Below are 24,004 nucleotides of genomic sequence, written 5' to 3'. Positions count from 1 at the left end.
CCGGGATTCATGCAGCCTCCTGAAAGGACTCACGCGGTAAATTAAAAGCGTTAATTAGAGAACTTTGTAAATAAGTTTGTAGTGGATTTCCGAAAATAAGGAATTTAATGGTTAGCGACAATTGGCAAGAAGTATGGGAAAGCCTCTTCAGTTTAGCTTCAAAGTTGGTGCTTCTTAATTTAAGGTTTGAATCAGACTTGGCTTTTGTATGTTCTATCTTGCCATTTTTAAGTGAAGGAATTTTGATATTAATTTCCATGTGATGACTTGCCAATGCCTCTTCTGATTCCCTTCAAATCTTCAATTCTGATATTTAACTGAACTGCAGACATATGACGCACTCTGCACTATTCCAATCGCGTGCTCTGAGGTACATGGGGCTGGGCTATGGAAATATGGGTGATGCCTTTCTCGGATCGAGTAGAGACCGAAGTAAATCTAGTTATAAGTATTATTAATATAAACCAAGGTACAGGTGGGGTTAGAACTCATGACAAAGTGAGTCGTAAAACATCAGTACCATAGTTTGTTTCATATCGTTTTATTACGATTTCGTGAGTTATTTTTAATATTTTTTAACACTATCAGTACCATGATTGCAAATACTGTGCATCGCAACAATGTTACTGTAGCAATTTCCTGCGTTGTGGTTGTCGCGTTGGTTGTCACCGTGAGTTATCTCGGTTGTTGCTAATTTGGTGGTGATGGTGGTGTGGGTGAGACAAGCAGGACGGGGCTAGGAGACAAGGGTGTCCCGGGTGGTCTTGCAAATTCATCATCGCTGCATAAGGCACAAAGGAAAAAGATATATTGCACGCTGGTGGAAAAATAAGAATTTATATCTGGGCAACGAAGATACACGGCCTCTTTAGACGGCGAAATTCTAATGTTATTCACTTAAAAAAGAAGAAAGGTTAGGCAGTGAGGGTGTATCTAGCACTGAGTGGCATATGCGTAGTGGGTTGGAAGAGTCAAAAGTGGGTGTGGAACACGCGTAGTGGGCGGGTCGAAAGGTCAGGAGTGTAGAACACACGTAGTGGGTGAGTTGAAAGGTCAGAAGTGTAGAACACACGTAGTGCATGGGTTGGAAGGTCAGAAGTGTAGAACGCATGTAATGGGTGGGTTGAAAGGTCAGGAGTGCAGAACTTGCGTACTGCGTAGTGGGTGGGTTGGAAGGTCAGGGGTGAGTGGATATCCCATGAAAAAAAAGAGGGTATAAGGAACAATTATACTAGAACATAATTGTTTGTGTTGCAAATGGGATGGAAAACCCAGATCCAATAAGCCAGTGGTTGCCTGTCAACATAGTATACCTAGTAGTGGTAATTCAGTGCTTGTTTAGATGACTGTTAAGTCATTCCCTTGAAGGGAGACTGTAATGTTGATTTAGATCTCGCGCACACGACAGAAAATAACGAAATAAACACTTCAAAAATCGCCCCAGAGAAAAGAGACAACGTAGCAGAGACTAATACAACGTAGTAGAGATTAATACAACGTAGCAGAGACTAAAAGAGACAGCGTACAAGTGGCTATGGTCTCCTGTCAACTTGATCAGAGGGGGAAAAAATCATCTCTGCACACACTGATGAAGGTGGACAAGACCCTTAACTTGATGAGTCTGCTGATGAAACTGATGAACAGTGACGGACTGTAGTTCCCTGCACGAGGTTTGGGACCTAGATACACAGTCAGGTCCCTGCACTCGAGCTCGGATCCCTGGGCACACAGTAACATAATTGGACACATAATAAGAACCCTGAAGACAATCTTATTCTTGAAAACAACTAGATTCCTGGACATATAAAGTGGTCTATGGACACAGTCAAATCCCTGCACGATCAAATCCCTGGGCATACAGTAAGAGCCACGGACACACAGTCAGGGACCAAGACATAGTCTGAGCTCTAACTACAATCTGATCCCTGAACCCGTACGAACTCTGTTTTAAACTCACACAAACTGTGTCCGGAACCCACACAAACTGCCTGTACCCACTCACAAGCACACAAACTGGGCCCTAAACCCACACGAACTGTACCTTGAACCCACGTAAACTGCCTGTACCCACTCAAACTGCCTTAACCAACACAAAAGCACACACACTGAGCCCTGAACCTACACAACATAAGCCCCGAACACACACACACACACACACACACACACACACACACACACACACACACACACACACACACAAATCAGAGCCCGGAACGAATCATCGACAAAAGAAGAATGGACTGACACTGCATTCAGAAATTCCCTATAATTTCATACCACAAGAGAAAAACTACTGGACAGAATATACCAAACACCTTCAGTGGTCGTGTACTGTGGTTCTCCAGCTATTAAACACAAATTATACCAAATATATATGTACCTTTATATTAATGGTATACGGTACTAACTATAATAATAATAATAATAATAATAATAATAATAATAATAATAAAAATAATAAAAATATTTTTTATTTACTACAAGTACACGTACAAGGTATACAGTTCTAGCTGACATCAGTGACATACTACTATACAGAAAGCCGCTTGTTATGCAGAGCATTTCGGGATGTCTCAGGATGCGACCCACACCAGTCAACTAACACCCAGGTACCCATTTTACTGATGGGTGAACATAGACAACCAAGGTAAAGAAACACGTCCAATGTTTCTACCGTCGCTGGGAATCGAACCCAGACCATCGCCATGTGAAGCGAGATCTTTAGCCACCAGGCCACGGGGCACCAGCTGTTGAATAAGGCACAAGTGCAACACGTGAGTATCTTTATTTAGAAATGCGTTTTGTAATAAAGATAGCCAGGTGTTGCACAAGTATCTTATTAATTAATTACCTTGTGGTGGGGAATTTAAGTAAAACATTTAATAAACAAAGCCATCCTTCGAATAATGAAAAATTAATATTAATTATAACATTTGCTTAGTTATTTATGATTATTCTTTTTATTATTTCTATTATTATTATTATTATTATTATTATTATTATTATTATTATTATTATTATTATTATTATTATTAATATTGTAATAAAGTTGGTAGAATTACCGACAATATGTAAAGTAAAAGGACACAAGTGCAACTAATGTGACATTTATTGTGGCAACGTTTCGCTCTCCAGGAGCTTTATCAAGCCATTACAAACAATACATGGACACAGAGGGTATATAAAGGCTCAGAGTGAGGTGCAATACTAGTGAGGTACCATTTCGATGTTCACTAGTGGTGGTAGTAGTAGTAGTAGTAGTAGTGATAGTGACAAAAGTAATACAATATGGTAGAGCAATTAATTCGTACATGAGTAAAAGGATATAAAAGCTATTACTTGGGTAACATAAAAATAGGTTGGACAAATATAGACTGGAAAGAGGCAGCTTGTTTCAGTGTTCACTCTCTGTAATGTGCTTTGTGTAGTATAACAGGAGAGACTATGTGATGGCAGGGTTTACTGTTTTCAGGACGATTCTTGCTAAGACTTCAGAGATGGTGAAGCTGCCGTTGTTTTGTTTAATTGTATTCGAAACAGCGATCAGTGCTGATTCGAGGCACTTGCGTCTGCGGAAATTAGTTTCTTTGATCACTAATTGGGCGTCTCTGAATTTCATGAGATGATTGGTGGAATTTCGGTGTTGTACACAGGCGTTGTTCAAGTTATCGTTCCTACATGCGTAAATGTGTTCATTGAGGCGGGTGTCGAGGTTTCTTGCTGTTTCACCTACGTAAATCTTGTCACAGCCTCCACAGGGCATAGTGTAAACTCCTGCATTGACTGGTTCGTGGTGCTTGGATTTTGTCCTGGTTAGATCCTTTATTGAAGTGCTAGAAGCGATGGCGACTCTGGTGTTAGCATACCGAATTTGTAGTCCTGAGTTTCTTGACGAGGAATGTACATACATTCACCAAACATTCACTGAGTTACATTTTCCTTCTTTTTTCATCAAAGACTGCAAGAAAAGAGCTCTTCAGATCATTAATTCTCCACACATCACCACTCCCAACAAAGTTATAATTCTTCCCAACAGCCAGGTTGCACTGAACGTCTCAAAAGTACTTTCACGAGCTAACACCAGAGTCGCCATCGCTTCTAGCACTTCAATAAAGGATCTAACCAGGACAAAATCCAAGCACCACGAACCAGTCAGTGCAGGAGTTTACACTATACCCTGTGGAGGCTGTGACAAGATTTACGTAGGTGAAACAGTAAGAAACCTCGACACCCGCCTCAATGAACACATTTACGCATGAAATTGAGACACATGTGCAACATCTGGGTATCTTTATTGTAGACGTTTCGCCATCCAGTGGCTTTATAATACAAATTCCAGGACTTAACTTGAAGACAGGAGAACTATGTACAGAAGATGAGGTAATCAGTCCCTCAACCTAGCAGTAGGTGCGAAGAGCGTCAGGCGCCTTGCTTCTGCTTCAGAATCTCCACGACTATGGTGCTCTTCGCACCTACTGCTAGGTTGAGGGACTGATTACCTCATCTTCTGTACATAGTTCTCCTGTCTTCAAGTTATGTCCTGGAATTTGTATTGATAAAGCCACTGGATGGCGAAACGTCTACAATAAAGATACCCAGATGTTGCACATGTGTCTCAATTTCATCTTGTCGGTATTGTATACCTTTCTTGTACAACATTTACGCATGTAGGAACGATAACTTGAACAACGCCTGTGTACAACACCGAAATTCCACCAATCATCTCATGAAATTCAGAGACGCCCAATTAGTGATCAAAGAAACTAATTTCCGCAGACGCAAGTGCCTCGAATCAGCGCTGATCGCTGTTTCAAATACAATTAAACAAAACAACGGCAGCTTCACCATCTCTGAAGTCTTAGCAAGAATCCTCCTGAAAACAGTAAACCCTGCCATCACATAGTCTCTCCTGTTATACTACACAAAGCACATTACAGAGAGTGAACACTGAAACAAGCTGCCTCTTTCCAGTCTATATTTGTCCAACCTATTTTTATGTTACCCAAGTAATAGCTTTTATATCCTTTTACTCATGTACGAATTAATTGCTCTACCATATTGTATTACTTTTGTCACTACCACTACTACTACTACTACTACTACCACTAGTGAACATCGAAATGGTACCTCACTAGTATTGCACCTCACTCTGAGCCTTTATATACCCTCTGTGTCCATGTATTGTTTGTAATGGCTTGATAAAGCTCCTGGAGAGCGAAACGTTGCCACAATAAATGTCACATTAGTTGCACTTGTGTCCTTTTACTTTACATATTATTAATATTGTTATTATTATTATTATTATTATTATTATTATTATTATTATTATTATTATTATTATTATTATTATTATTATTATTATTATTATTATTCAAGAATAAATGTCACAATACCGTGACTGGAACAATACACAAATAACCCGCACATAGGAGAAAGAAACATATTACGACGTTTCGGTCCGGCCAATAAATGGTCCATGTCGGAGCGAAACATCGTCGTGAGTTTCTTCCTCCTATTTGAGGGTTATTTATGAATGATTATTATTATTACTTTTTCAAATTTATTCCTGCTATTTGTTCTATCTTTTATTTTCATTGAATGTCTTTTTAAATAAATCTAAGACGTGGGGAAAAAATATTAAGATGAGTGGCGTATTTATGAGTTGTTGTCAAGTTAGTGAGAAGCTGAATGAAGGTGAGTGGTGTTTAACTCTGCGTGTCAGCCAGGGTGGCGATGGGCTAAGTTTTGCTGTGGAAAGAATATAAGTCTCTGAGAGTTTTGGTGGGGGATTCGAACTTATACGACCCACCGGAGCAAAAACGGTATTCAGTGAACCACTGACATTTTAATAAAAGTTGTAGCCGTGGGCTCGCGCTGAGAGGGTTCAATACGGCGTTAAGCTGTCGGTGGCCCTATAAACAAGCAACAAAAAATCGTAACGAAGCCAATGAATCTGTTGATTGTTACTTTGACACAGTTCCCAGTCAAATCAGGTAACATTTGTTCAAAAGTACTGACAATATTAACTATAATAAAGGGACATTTGAGCGAATATAACCTAATCTAAGATTAGTCCTGGAGGTGGGAAGTGCAGTGCCTACGCTCTGGAGGAGGATGTTGATATGTTGCAGTTTTTACACTGTAGTGTAGGCAAGACAATGATAGAATGAATGATGATGAAAGTGTTTCTTTTTTTTCGGGTCACCCTGCCTCGGTGGGAAACGGCCGATGTGTTAATAATATATGTATATATGCAAAACAACCACGGGTGGGGGGGGGTAGGGTAGGGTTGAATAATAGCTCTAGGTCTCTCGTGTTGTAATCAACACATCAGGAGCTTGCAGAATTGCAGAAATGAGTTCCGAGGGACGCTTGCTAAGACTACAAGCGTCCCTTGTAACGAATCTGCTGATATTTCTTACTCATTTCTGCAACTTTTCAAACTCCTGATACTGTGTTGATTTTGGCTTTAATAGTTACGCTTCTCTTGCCGAATAAGGCAAGCGAAAATTTGTGTATGCAATAACATCGCAAAAATCATTCTGAACCTAACGAAAAAAATATATTTTCAATGTGTTTGTTTAAATTATTGTAAACTTATCTAAAATATATTTAGTTGGATTAAGCTAAATAAAATTGTGCCTGTTATAATAAGGTTAGGTAAGTTTTCTAAGGTTCTTTTGGGACAAAATTATTAATTTTTACATTAACATAACAATGAAATCATTTACCAAACTGTGGCACGCAAGGACTCGACCCTACGAACCTTGTACCGCCTCCTGAGACAGACCATACCCCCGGCCGGGATTGAACCCGCGGTCATAGAGTCTCAAAACTCCAGCCCGTCGCGTTAGCCACTAGACCAGCTAGCCACAATAAGATTCATCCAACTAGGTATATTTCTACACCATAGGAAGGTTAGCACAGGCACCACTGTGGTGTAGAAATATACCTAGTTGGATGAATCTTATTGTGGCTAGCTGGTCTAGTGGCTAACGCGACGGGCTGGTGTAGAAATATACATAGTTGGATGAATCTTATTGTGGCTAGCTGGTCTAGTGGCTAACGCGACGGGCTGGAGTTTTGAGACTCTATGACCGCGGGTTCAATCCCGGCCGGGGGTATGGTTTGTTTGCAATCGTGTCATTACGATTTCTTGAGTCCTGAGACAGCACAATCTACGCCAGCGATAGCTGGCTCCGTGGTAATGTGATGCGTGCAATGTGCTGTCACTGGAGGTGGCACAAGGGTCGTAGGGTCGAGTCCTGGCCCGCCGCAGTTTCGTAAACGATATTAACATAAATGAAAAAAAAATATATCTTTAAACGTATAAGAGAAAATTTTAGAAAAGAGTTAATTTTAAATGAGTTCTTACTAACTGACTAGAATTTTACCTATATATATATATATATATATATATATATATATATATATATATATATATATATATATATATATATATATATATATATATATATATATGTCGTGCCGAATATGTAAAACTGGTTAATTAGCAAGAACTCATTTAAAATTAAGTCCTTTCTGAAATTTTCTCTTATACGTTTAAAGATATATTTTTTTCATTAATGTTATTGTAAAAATTTTTAATTTTGCACCAAAAGAATCTTAGAAAACTTACCTAACCTTATTATAACAAGAGCAATTTATTTTAGCCTAACCCAACTAAATATATTTTAAATATGTTTACAATAATTTAACACTAAACAAACACAATCAAATATATTTTTTTCGTTAGGTTCAGAATGATTTTGGAGAAATTATTGCATACACAAATTTTCACTTGTCCTATATGGCAAGATGAGCGTTGCTATTTAAGCCAAGATCGCAAGTTCTGCCTATTCGGCACGACATATATATATATATATATATGTATATATATATATATATATATATATATATATATATATATATATATATATATATATATATATATATATATATATATAGAGAGAGAGAGAGAGAGAGAGAGAGCATATATACCGTCTTTCATTATCTTCATACAACATTATATATTTCATATATCTTAATATACTTTTTATTATTTTGCCCACATTTGTATACCTTAGTACTTTTTTTTTGTAGAACTTTCAACACTATTGTAAACTTTTTTCTACTCTTGTATATCTCTAAAAACGTTTAAAATAAAATTTTTATCCAAATAATTCGACATCCGGAAAAAAAATTGAATCTATTCTTACAAAGCGAAGCGAAGCTGGTGAAAAAAATCCAACAATTCGCTCGCTTCACCTTTTCTTTCGTTCGTTTTCAGTACATTGTTCATATATATGTTTTTTAATCGAGGAGCGAGAGATGAAAAAAAACGCAACCTGCCTGATTTAATTTACCCATCAAGCGAATTGAATACAGAGAATTGTTCGATGGAAAATTATTATTATTATTATTATTATTATTATTATTATTATTATTATTATTATTATTATTATTATTATTATTATTATTTTGGAAATAGGAGGTAATCACTTTTGATCCGAGGAAGGAAGGTAGAGCTACAAGAAGGCGTAACTTGATAAGGTTAGTTATACACCGAGAAGTGTATGTATATATACACTCAGAGGTGTGTATTTATCGATGTATATTCACCAAGACGTTTATGACTCAGTGTTTATACACTGAGAGGTGTAAATTATTCTGTGTATATGCATCGAGAGTATATATGTGCACTGAGAGATGTATATCTCTTAGTGTATATATATACCGAGAGGTGTATGACTCATAGTGTATATATACTGAGAGATACACAACCTCAGACTATATATACCGATAGACACCTCTCAAGGTATATAAACTGAGTGGATTAAAATGTCCTTAACTGGTAGCGTACAGGTAACATGCAGCCTTAATGATTCTAGTGTAGTAGATAGACTTGAAACTCCATTAACACAACAAAACTTCACGTAGGAAGCAAGGAAGAAAACATAAGAGAAAAAAATCTCTCATTAAACAGTCTTCTTTGGCTGAGAGGAGGAAGGAGACATGACAACAACATAGAAGATACTGACAGTATACGAAATAATCAGTTAAGAAGATTTTCCCATCATCAGGGAAAATAACAATAAAGAAACGTCAAAGAAGGAATTAGTTCCATAAATTTTCACAGTGGTAGAACACTGGGGTGAGTTTCTAGATGCTGCTTTAAATGCTACAACCACTGCAAATATGAAATAATTATATGACAGATTTAAGCTAAAAAAGGAAAGTCATGTGTTTACGAAAATAAAACTGACAACACCGTGGCCACGATAGTTAATAAATAATATTTGTGGCTTGATAATGGTCCAGGAGGAACCGACACGTCATCTAAAACGTGAGATATTGGGAACAATGAGATTTACTCTAATCCTTTAGCTACAAATACGCAACGACACACTACCCACGTCTGCACACCTCAATGCTTTTAAAATCAGTACGTATTTGGGAGTATTTTTCGTCTCATAAAACAAGTAAGACAGGATGAAATTACATCCAGACTGTCGCTGGATTTTTACCAGCCGGCAGATTGAACACAATAAACAGGCAGCGACTGGGTAAGAAACACAAATGGAAAATACTGAAACGACAGCTGACACCTGGAGTTTCTTCATAATGGCACACTGCTGGAACGAGATCCAGGAGGAGGCAGTGTGTGTGATGAAACAACTGGAGACATTATTTATAATGGCGCGACAAACCAAATCCTGAAAAAGGGACACCACGAAGAGAGCTCTGCTGGTGCTACTAAAAACAGCAGTCACAAATTTGTAGCTAAAAAACCGTAACAGAAGAGATAATGGCAAGTAGATAATAAAAGACGAGCGACAGTATAGAAGCTGCAAGTTCGCACACACAGGTAAAAAATAGGAAACTCAAATTGGTAAACACAGTGCTGCGATCCAGAGGGGAAATGCCTGCAGCATTCTGGTCACACGACCCATCGCCGGGGAGCTGGATGAAGTATTTGAGATGTAGGTTCTGAGACGTTCTTCATGTTGTTCTCCTTCCCATTGTATCTTTTGTAATGTATCTTGCTTTCAGAACAGTTGTCTCTGAAGTACCTCATATTTTTATTTATTTATTTATTATCACACTGGCCGATTCCCACCAAGGCAGGGTGGCCCGAAAAAGAAAAACTTTCACCATCATTCACTCCATCACTGTCTTGCCAGAAGGGTGCTTTACACTACAGTTTTTAAACTGCAACATTAACACCCCTCCTTCAGAGTGCAGGCACTGTACTTCCCATCTCCAGGACTCAAGTCCGGCCTGCCGGTTTCCCTGAACCCCTTCATAAATGTTACTTTGCTCACACTCCAACAGCACGTCAAGTATTAAAAACCATTTGTTTTCCATTCACTCCTATCAAACACGCTCACGCATGCCTGCTGGAAGTCCAAGCCCCTCGCACACTAAACCTCCTTTACCCACTCCCTCCAACCTTTCCTAGGCCGACCCCTACCCCGCCTTCCTTCCACTACAGACTGATACACTCTTGAAGTCACTCTGTTTCGCTCCATTCTCTCTACATGTCCGAACCACCTCAACAACCTTTCCTCAGCCCTCTGGACAACAGTTTTGGTAATCCCGCACCTCCTCCTAACTTCCAAACTACGAATTCTCTGCATTATATTCACACCACACATTGCCCTCAGACATGACATCTCCACTGCCTCCAGCCTTCTCCTCGCTGCAACATTCATCACCCATGCTTCACACCCATATAAGAGCGTTGGTAAAACTATACTCTCATACATTCCCCTCTTTACCTCCAAGAACAAAGTTCTTTGCCTCCACAGACTCCTAAGTGCACCACTCACCCTTTTCCCCTCATCAATTCTACGATTCACCTCATCTTTCATAGACCCATCCGCTGACACGTCCACTCCCAAATATCTGAATACATTCACCTCCTCCATACTCTCTCCCTCCAATCTGATATCCAATCTTTCATCACCTAATCTTTTTGAGAGTAAGACACATGTGCAACATCTGGGTATCTTTATTGTAGACGTTTCGCCATCCAGTGGCTTTATCAATACAAATTCTAGGACATAACTTTCTTCTGCTTCAGAATCTCCACGACTATGGTGCTGTTCGCACCTACTCCTAGGATGAGGGACTGATTACCTCATCTTCTGTACATAGTTCTACTGTCTTCAAGTTATGTCCTAGAATTTGTATTGATAAAGCCACTGGATGGCGAAACGTCTACAATAAAGATACCCAGATGTTGCACATGTGTCTTACTCTCATCTTGTCGGTATTATATACCATTCGTACACACCTAATCTTTTTGTTATCCTCATAACCTTACTCTTTCCTGTATTCACTTTTAATTTTCTTCTTTTGCACACCCTACCAAATTCATCCACCAATCTCTGCAACTTCTCTTCAGAATCTCCCAAGAGCACAGTGTCATCAGCAAAGAGCAACTGTGACAACTCCCACTCTATGTGTGATTCTTTATCTTTTAACTCCACGCCTCTTGCCAAGACCCTCGCATTTACCTCTCTTACAACCCCATCTATAAATATATTAAACAACCACGGTGACATCACACATCCTTGTCTAAGGCCTACTTTTACTGGGAAATAATTTCCCTCTTTCCTACATTCTCTAACTTGAGCCTCACTATCCTCGTAAAAACTCTTCACTGCTTTCAGTAACCTACCTCCTACACCATACACCTGCAACATCTGCCACGTTGCCCCCCTATCCACCCTGTCATACGCCTTTTCCAAATCCATAAATGCCACAAAGACCTCTTTAGCCTTATCTAAATACTGTTCACTTATATGTTTCACTGTAAACACCTGGTCCACACACCCCCTACCTTTCCTAAAGCCTCCTTGTTCATCTGCTATCCTATTCTCCGTCTTACTCTTAATTCTTTCAATAATAACTCCACCATACACTTTACCAGGTATACTCAACAGACTTATCCCCCTGTAATTTTTGCACTCTCTTTTGTCCCCTTTGCCTTTATACAAAGGAACTATGCATGCTCTCTGCCAATCCCTAGGTACCTTACCCTCTTCTATACATTTATTAAATAATTGCACCAACCACTCCAAAACTATATCCCCACCTGCTTTTAACATTTCTATCTTTATCTCATCAATCCCGGCTGCCTTACCCCCTTTCATTTTACCTACTGCCTCACGAACTTCCCCCACACTCACAACTGGCTCTTCCTCACTCCTACAAGATGTTATTCCTCCTTGCCCTATACACGAAATCACAGCTTCCCTATCTTCATCAACATTTAACAATTCCTCAAAATATTCCCTCCATCTTCCCAATACCTCTAACTCTCCATTTAATAACTCTCCTCTCCTATTTTTAACTGACAAATCCATTTGTTCTCTAGGCTTCCTTAACTTGTTAATCTCACTCCAAAACTTTTTCTTATTTTCAACAAAATTTGTTGATAACATCTCACCCACTCTCTCATTTGCTCTCTTTTTACATTGCTTCACCACTCTCTTAACCTCTCTCTTTTTCTCCATATACTCTTCCCTCCTTGCATCACTTCTACTTTGTAAAAACTTCTCATATGCTAACTTTTTCTCCCTTGCTACTCTCTTTACATTATCATTCCACCAATCGCTCCTCTTCCCTCCCGCACCCACTTTCCTGTAATCACAAACTTCTGCTGAACACTCTAACACTACATTTTTAAACCTACCCCATACCTCTTCGACCCCATTGCCTATGCTCTCATTAGCCCATCTATCCTCCAATAGCTGTTTATATCTTACCCTAACTGCCTCCTCTTTTAGTTTATAAACCTTCACCTCTCTCTTCCCTGATGCTTCTATTCTCCTTGTATCCCATCTACCTTTTACTCTCAGTGTAGCTACAACTAGAAAGTGATCTGATATATCTGTGGCCCCTCTATAAACATGTACATCCTGAAGTCTACTCAACAGTCTTTTATCTACCAATACATAATCCAACAAACTACTGTCATTTCGCCCTACATCATATCTTGTATACTTATTTATCCTCTTTTTCTTAAAATATGTATTACCTATAACTAAACCCCTTTTTATACAAAGTTCAATCAAAGGGCTCCCATTATCATTTACACCTGGCACCCCAAACTTACCTACCACACCCTCTCTAAAAGTTTCTCCTACTTTAGCATTCAGGTCCACTACCACAATTACTCTCTCACTTGGTTCAAAGGCTCCTATACATTCACTTAACATCTCCCAAAATCTCTCTCTCTCCTCTACATTCCTCTTTTCTCCAGGTGCATACACGCTTTTTATGACCCACTTTTCGCATCCAACCTTTACTTTAATCCACATAATTCTTGAATTTACACATTCATATTCTCTTTTCTCCTTCCATAACTGATCCTTCAATATTATTGCTACCCCTTCCTTTGCTCTAACTCTCTCAGATACTCCAGATTTAATCCCATTTATTTCCCCCCACCGAAACTCCCCTACCCCCTTCAGCTTTGTTTCGCTTAGGGCCAGGACATCCCACTTCTTTTCATTCATAACATCAGCAATCATCTGTTTCTTGTCATCCGCACTACATCCACGCACATTCAAGCATCCCAGTTTTATAAAGTTTTTGTTCTTCTCTTTTTTAGTAAGGGTCTACAGGAGAAGGGGTTACTAGCCCATTGCTACCGGCATTTTAGTCGCCTCATACGACACGCATGGCTTACGGAGGAAAGATTCTTTTCCACTTCCCCATGGACAATAGAAGAAATAAAGAAGAACAAGAGCTATTTAGAAAAGGAGAAAAACCTAGATGTATGTATATATATATGCATGTGCATGTCTATGAAGTGTGACCAAAGTGTAAGTTGGAGTAGCAAGATATCCCTGTTACAGGTTTCTGTTTCACAGTCATCTGGCAGGACTGTAGTACTTCCCTGGGTGGCTGCTGTCTACCAACCTACTACACATTACCTTATATATATATATATATATATATATATATATATATATATATATATATATATATATATATATATATATATATATATATATATATCTGGTAAAGATCTCGAAGATCTGCTTTTATAACTAGAAATAGGGAATGACAACTTAAAAAATAGAAACATAAATTTACAATAAAGAAGATATCCGCTGAGTGGTTTTTATACATCTTAAGTTGATAATAAAAGATTTTACGACACAGTTGGTCCTTTAATGTGGTCAAAATGTGGACGAAAATGTTTTATTCTTTTCAAAATTGTTTAAAAGTGCTTAGTGAGGGAGATGAGGAGTAAATGAAGAGGAAATGGAATGAGAGAGAAATTGAATGAGGGAGTGATGATGGGATGAGGGAGAGATGATGGGATGAGGGAGAGATGATGGGATGAGGGAGAAATTGGATGAGGGAGAGATGATGGAATGAGGGAGAGATTGGATGAGGGAGAGATGATGGAATGAGGGAGAGATTGGATGAGGGTGAGATGATGAGATAAAGGAAATATAATGGGATAAGGGAGAGATGATGGAATGAGGGAAAGATGATGGGATGAGGGGGAGATGATGGGATGAGGAAGAGATGATGGGATGAGGGAGAGATGATGGGATGAGGAAGAGATGATGGGATGAGGGAGAGATGATGGGATGAGGGAGAGATTGGATGAGGGAGAGATGATGAGATAAAGGAAATATAATGGGATAAGGGAGAGATGATGGAATGAGGGAAAGATGATGGGATGAGGGCGAGATGATGGGATGAGGAAGAGATGATGGGATGAGGGAGAGATGATGGGATGAGGGAGAGATGATGGGATGAGGGAGAGATGATGGGATGAGGGAGAGATTGGATGAGGGAGAGATGATGGAATGAGGGAGAGATTGGATGAGGGTGAGATGATGAGATAAAGGAAATATAATGGGATAAGGGAGAGATGATGGAATGAGGGAAAGATGATGGGATGAGGGAGAGATGATGAGATGAGGAAGAGATGATGGGATGAGGGAGAGATGATGGGATGAGGAAGAGATGATGGGATGAGGAAGAGATGATGGGATGAGGAAGAGATGATGGGATGAGGAACAGATGATGGGATGAGGAAAAGATGATGGGATGAGGGAGAGAGGTTGGGATGAGGAAGAGATGATGGGATGAGGGAGAGATGATGGGATGAGGGAGAGATGATGGGATGAGGGAGAGATGATGGGATGAGGGAGAGATGATGGGATGAGGGAGAGATGATGGGACGAGGAAGAGATGATGGGATGAGGGAGAGATGATGGGATGAGGAAGAAATGATGGGATGAGGGAGAGATGATGGGATGAGGGAGAGATGATGGGATGAGGGAGAGATGATGGGATGAGGAAGAAATGATGGGATGAGGGAGAGATGATGGGATGAGGGAGAGATGGGATAAGGAATAGGATGAAGGGGAAGACAGAATGTGAAGAACGGGAGACGGAAAGAGAAAAAGAGAAGAAGCTGGAAAGAGCCAAAGATAGGAAGAGGGAATAATGTGATGATGGAAAGATAGGTAGAGAGAAAGATGTACAAAATAGAATACATAAAGAGACGAATATAGGAAAGATGTGATAATGCAGAGAATTCGGAATTTGGAAATTAGGAGGACGTTTACAGTTACCAAAATTATTATTCAGAGGGTTGAGGAGGTGTTAAGGTGGTTTAGACATTTAGAGAGGATGGAACAAAACAGGATAACAGGTAAGGCGCATATTATGGGGTGAAGGGAAGGAGGGGGTAAGACCTGTCTTGTATGGGCCAGTAGGCCTGCTGCAGAGTTTCTACTTTCTTATGTTCTTATGTTCTAGGAAAGTTTGGAGGAGGGGGGTTAAATGAGGTTTGGAGTGGGAGGGGCTTGGACATCCAACATCGTGTGAGTCTTGTAGACAGGAGTGGAAGTGAGTGGTTTTTATTAATTTGACGTGCTGTTAGAGTGTGAGCAAGGTAACTTTTAGGAGGGAAGTCAGGGTCCTGGTGGTGGGAAGTACAGTGCCTGCACTCTGAAGGATGTGTGGGGACGCTGCAGTTTGGCGGATCATCAGAACTGTGTTATCAGAGCTCCTGACTAGACAGTGGTTGAATGAGTGACGGTGAAGGTGCTTTCTTCTTTGTCGGGTCACCCGGCCTTGGTGGGAGACGGCCGGTATGTTAATTAAAAAATAACAGTGAAGACAGAAATAGGAAAAGAGAGGAAGAAGGAAATTAATTAAATAAGAGAAAAAGAGAAAGAGGTGAAAAGAGGGGAAGATATTAAGATTGAAAAAAGGGAAAAAAAATCACAAGCGGGAAAGATAGCAGGAAAAACCCAAAGATAATTATTGGGATTAAGAGTAGAAGAGGATACAAGAGGAATTAGGGAAGAAAAGGAAGATGATAGGAGAGAACGAAGGAAAGAAATTAAGAGGTTAAGAGAGGAAGATGAAAGGACAGAAATTAAACAGGAGGAACATCACATCATCTGAGATCATTAATCCCAGGATGACTCGAGTCTGGAACACGAGATAAAGTCAGTTGATTAAATGAAAATGCTGGCCCACAGATGGCTCCAACTTCAACCTGTTCCCTACTTGTATGTTTCATAACAATAAAAATGCTTTCAAATGAGCTGATGTAGGTAACAGCTCTTAGCTTGGCAATAAAGTTAGGAATCCTTAATTTTGTCAAACTCTGTGTGAAAAAAAAGGAAGAGGATAGGAGGGGATGAGGGGGAAGCGATGAGGATGATGAGAAAGAGAGAGAGAGAGAGAGAGAGAGAGAGAGAGAGAGAGAGAAGGTTAGAAAGAACAGAAAAAAAAGATTAGAGAGAACGGGGGAAAAATGTTTAAAATAAATGGAAAGGAGGAGAGGAAAGGTTACTAAGAAGAGAAGGATAGAAAAAAATAGGAGAGGAAGATTATAATGGACAAGAAAAGTATGTATGAAAGAACAGCGGAGGAGAATATGAAAGAATATTTTATGAAAAAATAGAAAGAAGCGTTTGAAATAACACTGAAAGAAGGGAATGAAGCAACAGGAGAAAAGACCATGGAAAAACAGGAGACGAAAACATTAAACGAACATGGGAGGAAGAGTATGAGAGAAGATATGAAGGGAGGATATGAACAAACAGAAATAAAAGAGCACGAAAGAGAGAGGAAAGATGTAAAGGAAGCAAGAGAGGGGTGGTGGAAGGGGGTGCTGAAAAGGGAAAGAGGAGCAAGTAAAGTAAGAATGATCCAGGAACAGGAAGGGCAAAAAAGAAAAATATTTCTTCCTTTATAAAAAATATTCATGGAAGAAATTCCTGACTTAATAAACCCACTGAGGTAAAAAAAAAATGTCAATATTACAAAAAATATGTATTTTAAAAAGTATAATAAAACATGTGTGAGTAAAACGGGGATAAAATGTTGAAATATAGGATGTTAAAAACTAGAGCTAGATGGAGGGCGGAGATAAGAGAGATTGTGTACATGAGGCAACAGATAAGAGGAGATGGGACTCTTATAGTGAGGAAGCTGAGAAAACTGTGTGCGTGTGTGTGTGTGTGTGTGTGTGTGTGTGTGTGTGTGTGTCTGATGTATGTTTTGTGTGTGTAGAAATGTATGAATTCTGCGTTAGTAAAAGTGTATGCATGTTGTGAAGTTAGGAAACACCAGCGAAGACACTCAGATCAATGGTACACACACTCACCATCAAGAGGCAGACTCTTCCAAAAGTCCTCGAGGCACTTCTGACCCTCTGGAGGCAGAGTTGACACCTCCTCCGACTCCCACGTGAATGTTGGCTCTGTGTTGGCACCTTCAAATATATAGTTGTGACCTTCTTTGGAGTATGAAGCCAGGAAAGGCCCTTCCTCCTCCTCCATCCTGTAAAGTTTGAAGTAAATAAATGAGCTGGTATGAAAAAAAGTAGGTAGACATATTTTGATACATAAGCAACAGTATCGTGTTGCTTTTTCGCGTGCGTAATTTACATAAGTTTGTTCTCACTGGAGGTAGTTCATTTACTTAGGCATCGGGTATTGCTGTCTCAGTTGTTGTGGCTATGTTTCCTAGGGGTGACCACGACAGACAGAAGCTAAACAAAAAACTGCCCTGTGAGTTTGGGGCGCATGGTGACCTGTTTCCTGCTTGCCTGGAAGTTGAGCCTGCCCGGCGGCCCTCCGGTAAGCAACACACTTTTTTGGTGGGCGAGCGGGAGTTTTGACTGATCGGCTGACCTTTTACCACTCTCTTGGGGACGGTGTTTGGCAAGAGCCAAGCAAGCATCAGAGAGCGGGTACTCTTATGGTTCTGTGGGACCAACAGGACCAAATTTAGACCCTCCACAACGACTATTCCTTCCTCTTGGGAAAAGGAAAAGACATAAGCCACCACAGATGATCTTAATGGTACCCAAAACTCTATAGATTATGATTCCTCCAAAGACTGATCATTACCCATGATGAATAAGACACATGTGCTTTGTCCATTTAATTCATATACCTGAGGACAGAGAATCTGAATATTGGAGGCAGTGGAAGAAGTGGAGAGGTGAAGCAGTTGAGCACAAGGTTATATGTGGGTGTGGCTCATTAGTGGAAGTAGGTCAGGCGAATTACGTAAGCCAAAATTTTACCACTGTAGTTGTAGAAAATATTCTCTATGCTACGAATCCATGATAATGGTGCAAACTAGAGGCACAACGCCAGAAAGAAGTGAATAACACCCGTAAAGTACTTTTGCTAGTTTAACGTAGCCTGGTGGTCAACAGTGTCAGACCCTCACTTCATGTCTTGCTGCAAATATGGAGTGTCTGGGTTCGAATCCACAGTTAGTGTTGCAGTTTTATAACTGTAGTGTAAAGCACCCCTCTGGCAAGACAGTGATGGAGTGAATGATGATGAAAGTATTTCTTTTTAGGGCCACCCTGACTTGGTGGGAATCGGCCGATGTGTTAATAATATATATATATATATTAATAATATATATATATATATATATATATATATATATATATATATATATATATATATATATATATATATATATATATATATATATATATATATTAACAAGTCGGCCGTCTCCCACCGAGGCAGGGTGACCCAAAAAAGAAAGAAAATCCCCAAAAAGAAAATACTTTCATCATCATTCAACACTTTCACCTCACTCACACATAATCACTGTTTTTTCAGAGGCGCTCAGAATACAACAGTTTGGAAGTATATACATATAAAGAAACACAACATATCCCTCCAAACTGCCAATATCCCGAATCCCTCCTTTAAAGTGCAGGCATTGTACTTTCTTAAATTTTTTCATATAAGTTTAAAGATATGTTTTTTCAGTTATGTTAATATAAAAATTAATAATTTTGTACCAAAAGAACATTAGAAAACTTACCTAACCTTATTATAACAAGCGCAATTTAATTTAGCTTAATCGAACTAAATATATTATAAATAAGTTTACAATAACTTAATAATAAACAAACACAATGAAATACATTTTTTTCGTTAGGTTCAGAATGATTTTTGCGAACTTACTACACACACACACACACACAAATTTTCGCTTGCCTTATTCGACAAGAAAAGCTTTGCTGTTTAAGCCAAAATAGCAAGTTTTACCTATTCGGCACGACATATGCCAAACAAACCATTAGGATAATTCTAACATTCATACTTTTAACTTAAAAATTTTTTTTTATGAAGAGCATTACAATTACGAGGGAAGCTTGTCAATACATTCTTTTAATGCATTATTATTCATCAACTTTGTAATTAACAAAGAGATCCACTTGTCATATGTACATAATTCATATTCCCAGCAAGCGCTAAACCCGCAAAAGGCACACTACGCTTGGAGAATAAGAGGTGAGTGAGTAGTCAGATTTGCTTCTAGGAGGGAGAGGTATTTTTAATTTTCCGGAACAAGAACTATTCATAAGCATCAAGGTACCCCCAGAGTTGATTGACCAGGACAATCAGTAAGGCCAGGACAATCAGTAAGGCCAGGACAATCAGTAAGGCCAGGACAATCAGTAAGGCCAGGACAATCAGTAAGACCAGGACAATCAGTAAGACCAGGACAATCAGTAACGCCAGGACAATCAGTAAGACCAGGACAATCAGTAAGACCAGGACAATCAGTAAGACCAGGACAATCAGTAAGGCCAGGACAATTAGTAAGGCCAGGACAATCAGTAAGGCCAGGACAATCAGTAAGGCCAGGACAATCAGTAACGCCAGGACAATCAGTAAGGCCAGGACAATCAGTAAGGCCAGGGCAATCAGTAAGACCAGGAAAATCAGTAAGGCCAGGACAATCAGTAAGACCAGGACAATCAGTAAGGCCAGGACAATCAGTAAGGCCAGGACAATCAGTAAGGCCAGGACAATCAGTAAGACCAGGACAATCAGTAAGACCAGGACAATCAGTAAGACCAGGACAATCAGTAAGGCCAGGACAATCAGTAAGGCCAGGACAATCAGTAAAACCAGGAAAATCAGTAAGGCCAGGACAATCAGTAAGACCAGGACAATCAGTAAGACCAGGACAATCAGTAAGACCAGGACAATCAGTAAGACCAGGACAATCAGTAAGACCAGGACAATCAGTAAGGCCAGGACAATCAGTAAGGCCAGGACAATCAGTAAGACCAGGACAATCAGTAAGGCCAGGACAATCAGTAAGATCAAGACAATCAGTAAGACCAGGGCAATCAGTAAGACCAGGACAATCAGTAAGGCCAGGACAATCAGTAAGGCCAGGACAATCAGTAAGGCCAGGACAATCAGTAAGGCCAGGACAATCAGTAAGGCCAGGACAATCAGTAAGGCCAGGACAATCAGTAAGGCCAGGACAATCAGTAAGGCCAGGACAATCAGTAAGGCCAGGACAATCAGTAAGGCCAGGACAATCAGTAAGGCCAGGACAATCAGTAAGGCCAGGACAATCAGTAAGGCCAGGACAATCAGTAAGGCCAGGACAATCAGTAAGGCCAGGACAATCAGTAAGGCCAGGACAATCAGTAAGGCCAGGACAATCAGTAAGACCAGGACAATCAGTAAGACCAGGACAATCAGTAAGGCCAGGACAATCAGTAAGACCAGGACAATCAGTAAGACCAGGACAATCAGTAAGGCCAGGACAATCAGTAAGACCAGGACAATCAGTAAGGCCAGGACAATCAGTAAGGCCAGGACAATCACTTAGCCAGAATGAGTTGATAATATTGGTGAAAATTAATCCAGCTAACAGAAGGTTGAAGTTGTAGAACCACCAGTTATAATACCATCCAATAATTAATATTTTCACTGTATATAAAGCAGTGGAAAAAAATCGAAAAGCCAAAAACCAAATTCACCTAAAATTGTGTATGTCTCACGGTATATATGCTGAGATTACTCTTAATTTTAGGGATACAGGCATCCTCGACCTGGAGATGCTGCTGCAGGTGTCTTGCAGCCATGATGATCATAACATATATACATAAGGAAGAACACTGTAACAGGCCTATTGGCCCATGCAAGGTCAGCTAGGCCTGTATACCTTGTACATGTACTTGTAGAAATATAGTTATTATTATTATTATTATTATTATTATTATTATTATTATTATTATTATTATTATTATTATTATTATTATTATTATTATTATTATTATTATAAGACTCATAGAGCAGGGAGAGAGTGGACCTAGTAGCGACTAGTGAAGAGACGGAACCAGGAGCTCTGAATCGACCCCTGCAACCACAAATAGGTGACACACACACACACACAAAAACACACACACACACACACACACACACACACACACACACACAAACACACACACACATACACAGACAGACACACACACACGTCCACTCTCAGATTAATATCATTCACTTCCTTCATACTCCCTTCTTCCTTTCGTTTACTAAATTTTCCATTAGTTCAGCTTATTACTGTTATTACCTCGTACTCTCCTATGTTCACTCTTAATTTTCTCATTTTCTCGCACCTTTCCAAATTCGTCAACACAAAACATAATATGATCAACTAGAAACATATGTTTATATGGTTATAAACAATTAAAAAAAAGTACCGATGAAATATATGTTAAAAGTAGTGAGAGTAAAATTATCAGAGGGTCGTTATATGCACCAGTGACTTAACACGTCATGTGGCATGTTTGTGTGTGGTCGTTTATAATCGTGTGTAGTCGCGAGTGGTCGTTTGGGGTCGCTTGTGGTCGTGTGTGCTTGGTGTGTGGTCTGGCGATCCACTAAAAGTGGTTTAGTTTGAGGATTTTCAGTAGGAAATACCAGGAATGCTTGAACGTGCGTGAGTGGTTGTAAGCCCCGGAGGAAGGTGGTAGTGGTGGTAGTGGTGGTAATGATGGTAGTGGTGGTAATGATGGTAGTGGTGGTAGTGGTGGTAATGATGGTAGTGGTGGTAATGACGGTAGTGGTGGTAGTGGTGGTAGTGGTGGTAGTGGTGGTAATGATGGTAGTGGTGGTAATGATGGTAGTGGTGGTAATGACGGTAGTGGTGGTAGTGGTGGTAGTGGTGGTAGTGGTGGTAATGATGGTAGTGGTGGTAATGATGGTAGTGGTGGTAATGGTGGTAGTGGTGGTAATGGTGGTAGTGGTGGTAGTGGTGGTAATGATGGTAGTGGTGGTAATGATGGTAGTGGTGATAATGATGGTAGTGGTGGTAATGATGGTAGTGGTGGTAATGATGGTAGTGGTGGTAATGATGGTAGTGGTGGTAATGATGGTAGTGGTGGTAATGGTGGTAGTGGTGGTAGTGGTGGTAATGACGGTAGTGGTGGTAATGATGGTAGTGGTGATAATGATGGTAGTGGTGGTAATGATGGTAGTGGTGGTAATGATGGTAGTGGTGGTAATGATGGTAGTGGTGGTAATGATGGTAGTGGTGGTAATGATGGTAGTGGTGGTAATGGTGGTAGTGGTGGTAGTGGTGGTAATGATGGTAGTGGTGGTAATGATGGTAGTGGTGATAATGATGGTAGTGGTGGTAATGATGGTAGTGGTGGTAATGATGGTAGTGGTGGTAATGATGGTAGTGGTGGTAATGGTGGCAGTGGTGGTAGTGGTGGTAATGACGGTAGTGGTGGTAGTGGTGGTAGTGGTGGTAATGATGGTAGTGGTGGTAATGGTGGTAGTGGTGGTAGTGGTGGTAATGACGGTAGTGGTGGTAGTGGTGGTAGTGGTGGTAATGATGGTAGTGGTGGTAGTGGTGGTAGTGGTGGTAGTGGTGGTAATGATGGTAGTGGTGGTAGTGGTGGTAGTGGTGGTAGTGGTGGTAATGATGGTAGTGGTGGTAGTGGTGGTAGTGGTGGTAGTGGTGGTAGTGGTGGTAGTGATGGTAGTGGTGGTAGTGGTGGTAATGACTGTAGTGGTGGTAGTGGTGGTAGTGATGGTAGTGGTGGTGGTGGTAGTGGTGGTAGTGGTGGTAATGATGGTAGTGGTGGTAGTGGTGGTAATGACGGTAGTGGTGGTAGTGGTGGTAGTGGTGATAGTGATGGTAGTGGTGGTGGTGGTAGTGGTGGTAGTGGTGGTAGTGGTGGTCGTGGTGGTAATTATGGTAGTGGTGGTAGTGGTGGTAGTGGTGGTAGTGGTGATAGTGGTGGTAGTGGTGGTAATGATGGTAGTGGTGGTAGTGGTGGTAATGGTGGTAATGATGGTAGTGGTGGTAGTGGTGGTAGTGGTGGTAATGATGGTAGTGGTGGTAGTGGTGGTAGTGGTGGTAGTGGTGGTAATGACGGTAGTGGTGGTAGTGGTGATAGTGGTGGTAGTGGTGGTAGTGGTGGTAATGATGGTAGTGGTGGTAATGGTGGTAGTGGTGGTAGTGGTGGTAATGATGGTACTGGTGGTAGTGGTGGTAGTGGTGGTAGTGGTGATAATGATGGTAGTGGTGGTAGTGGTGGTAGTGGTGGTAATGACGGTAGTGGTGGTAGTGGTGGTAGTGGTGGTAGTGGTGGTAGTGGTGGTAGTGGTGGTAATGATGGTAGTGGTGGTAGTGGTGGTAGTGGTGG

General features: G+C 40.2%; 1 protein-coding gene across 1 annotated transcript in view; it reads right to left on the bottom strand.

Annotated features, from left to right (window-relative positions):
• Positions 1-24,004, bottom strand: part of LOC128705760 (glucagon receptor-like) — a 244,521-nt gene that overhangs the window by 114,948 nt on the left and 105,569 nt on the right. The window contains exon 2 of the mRNA XM_070091716.1: positions 17,666-17,841. Within this exon, the coding sequence (XP_069947817.1) occupies positions 17,666-17,840 (175 nt within the window). The 5' untranslated portion in view covers position 17,841. The remainder of the gene's footprint in view (positions 1-17,665; positions 17,842-24,004) is intronic.

The sequence above is a fragment of the Cherax quadricarinatus genome, chromosome 37 (genome assembly GCF_038502225.1).
Source record: "Cherax quadricarinatus isolate ZL_2023a chromosome 37, ASM3850222v1, whole genome shotgun sequence".
In the NCBI taxonomy this organism is placed as follows: Eukaryota; Metazoa; Arthropoda; class Malacostraca; order Decapoda; family Parastacidae; genus Cherax; species Cherax quadricarinatus.
The sequence above is the reverse complement of the archived record's forward strand: the minus strand, read 5'-3'. Positions and strand labels throughout refer to the sequence as shown.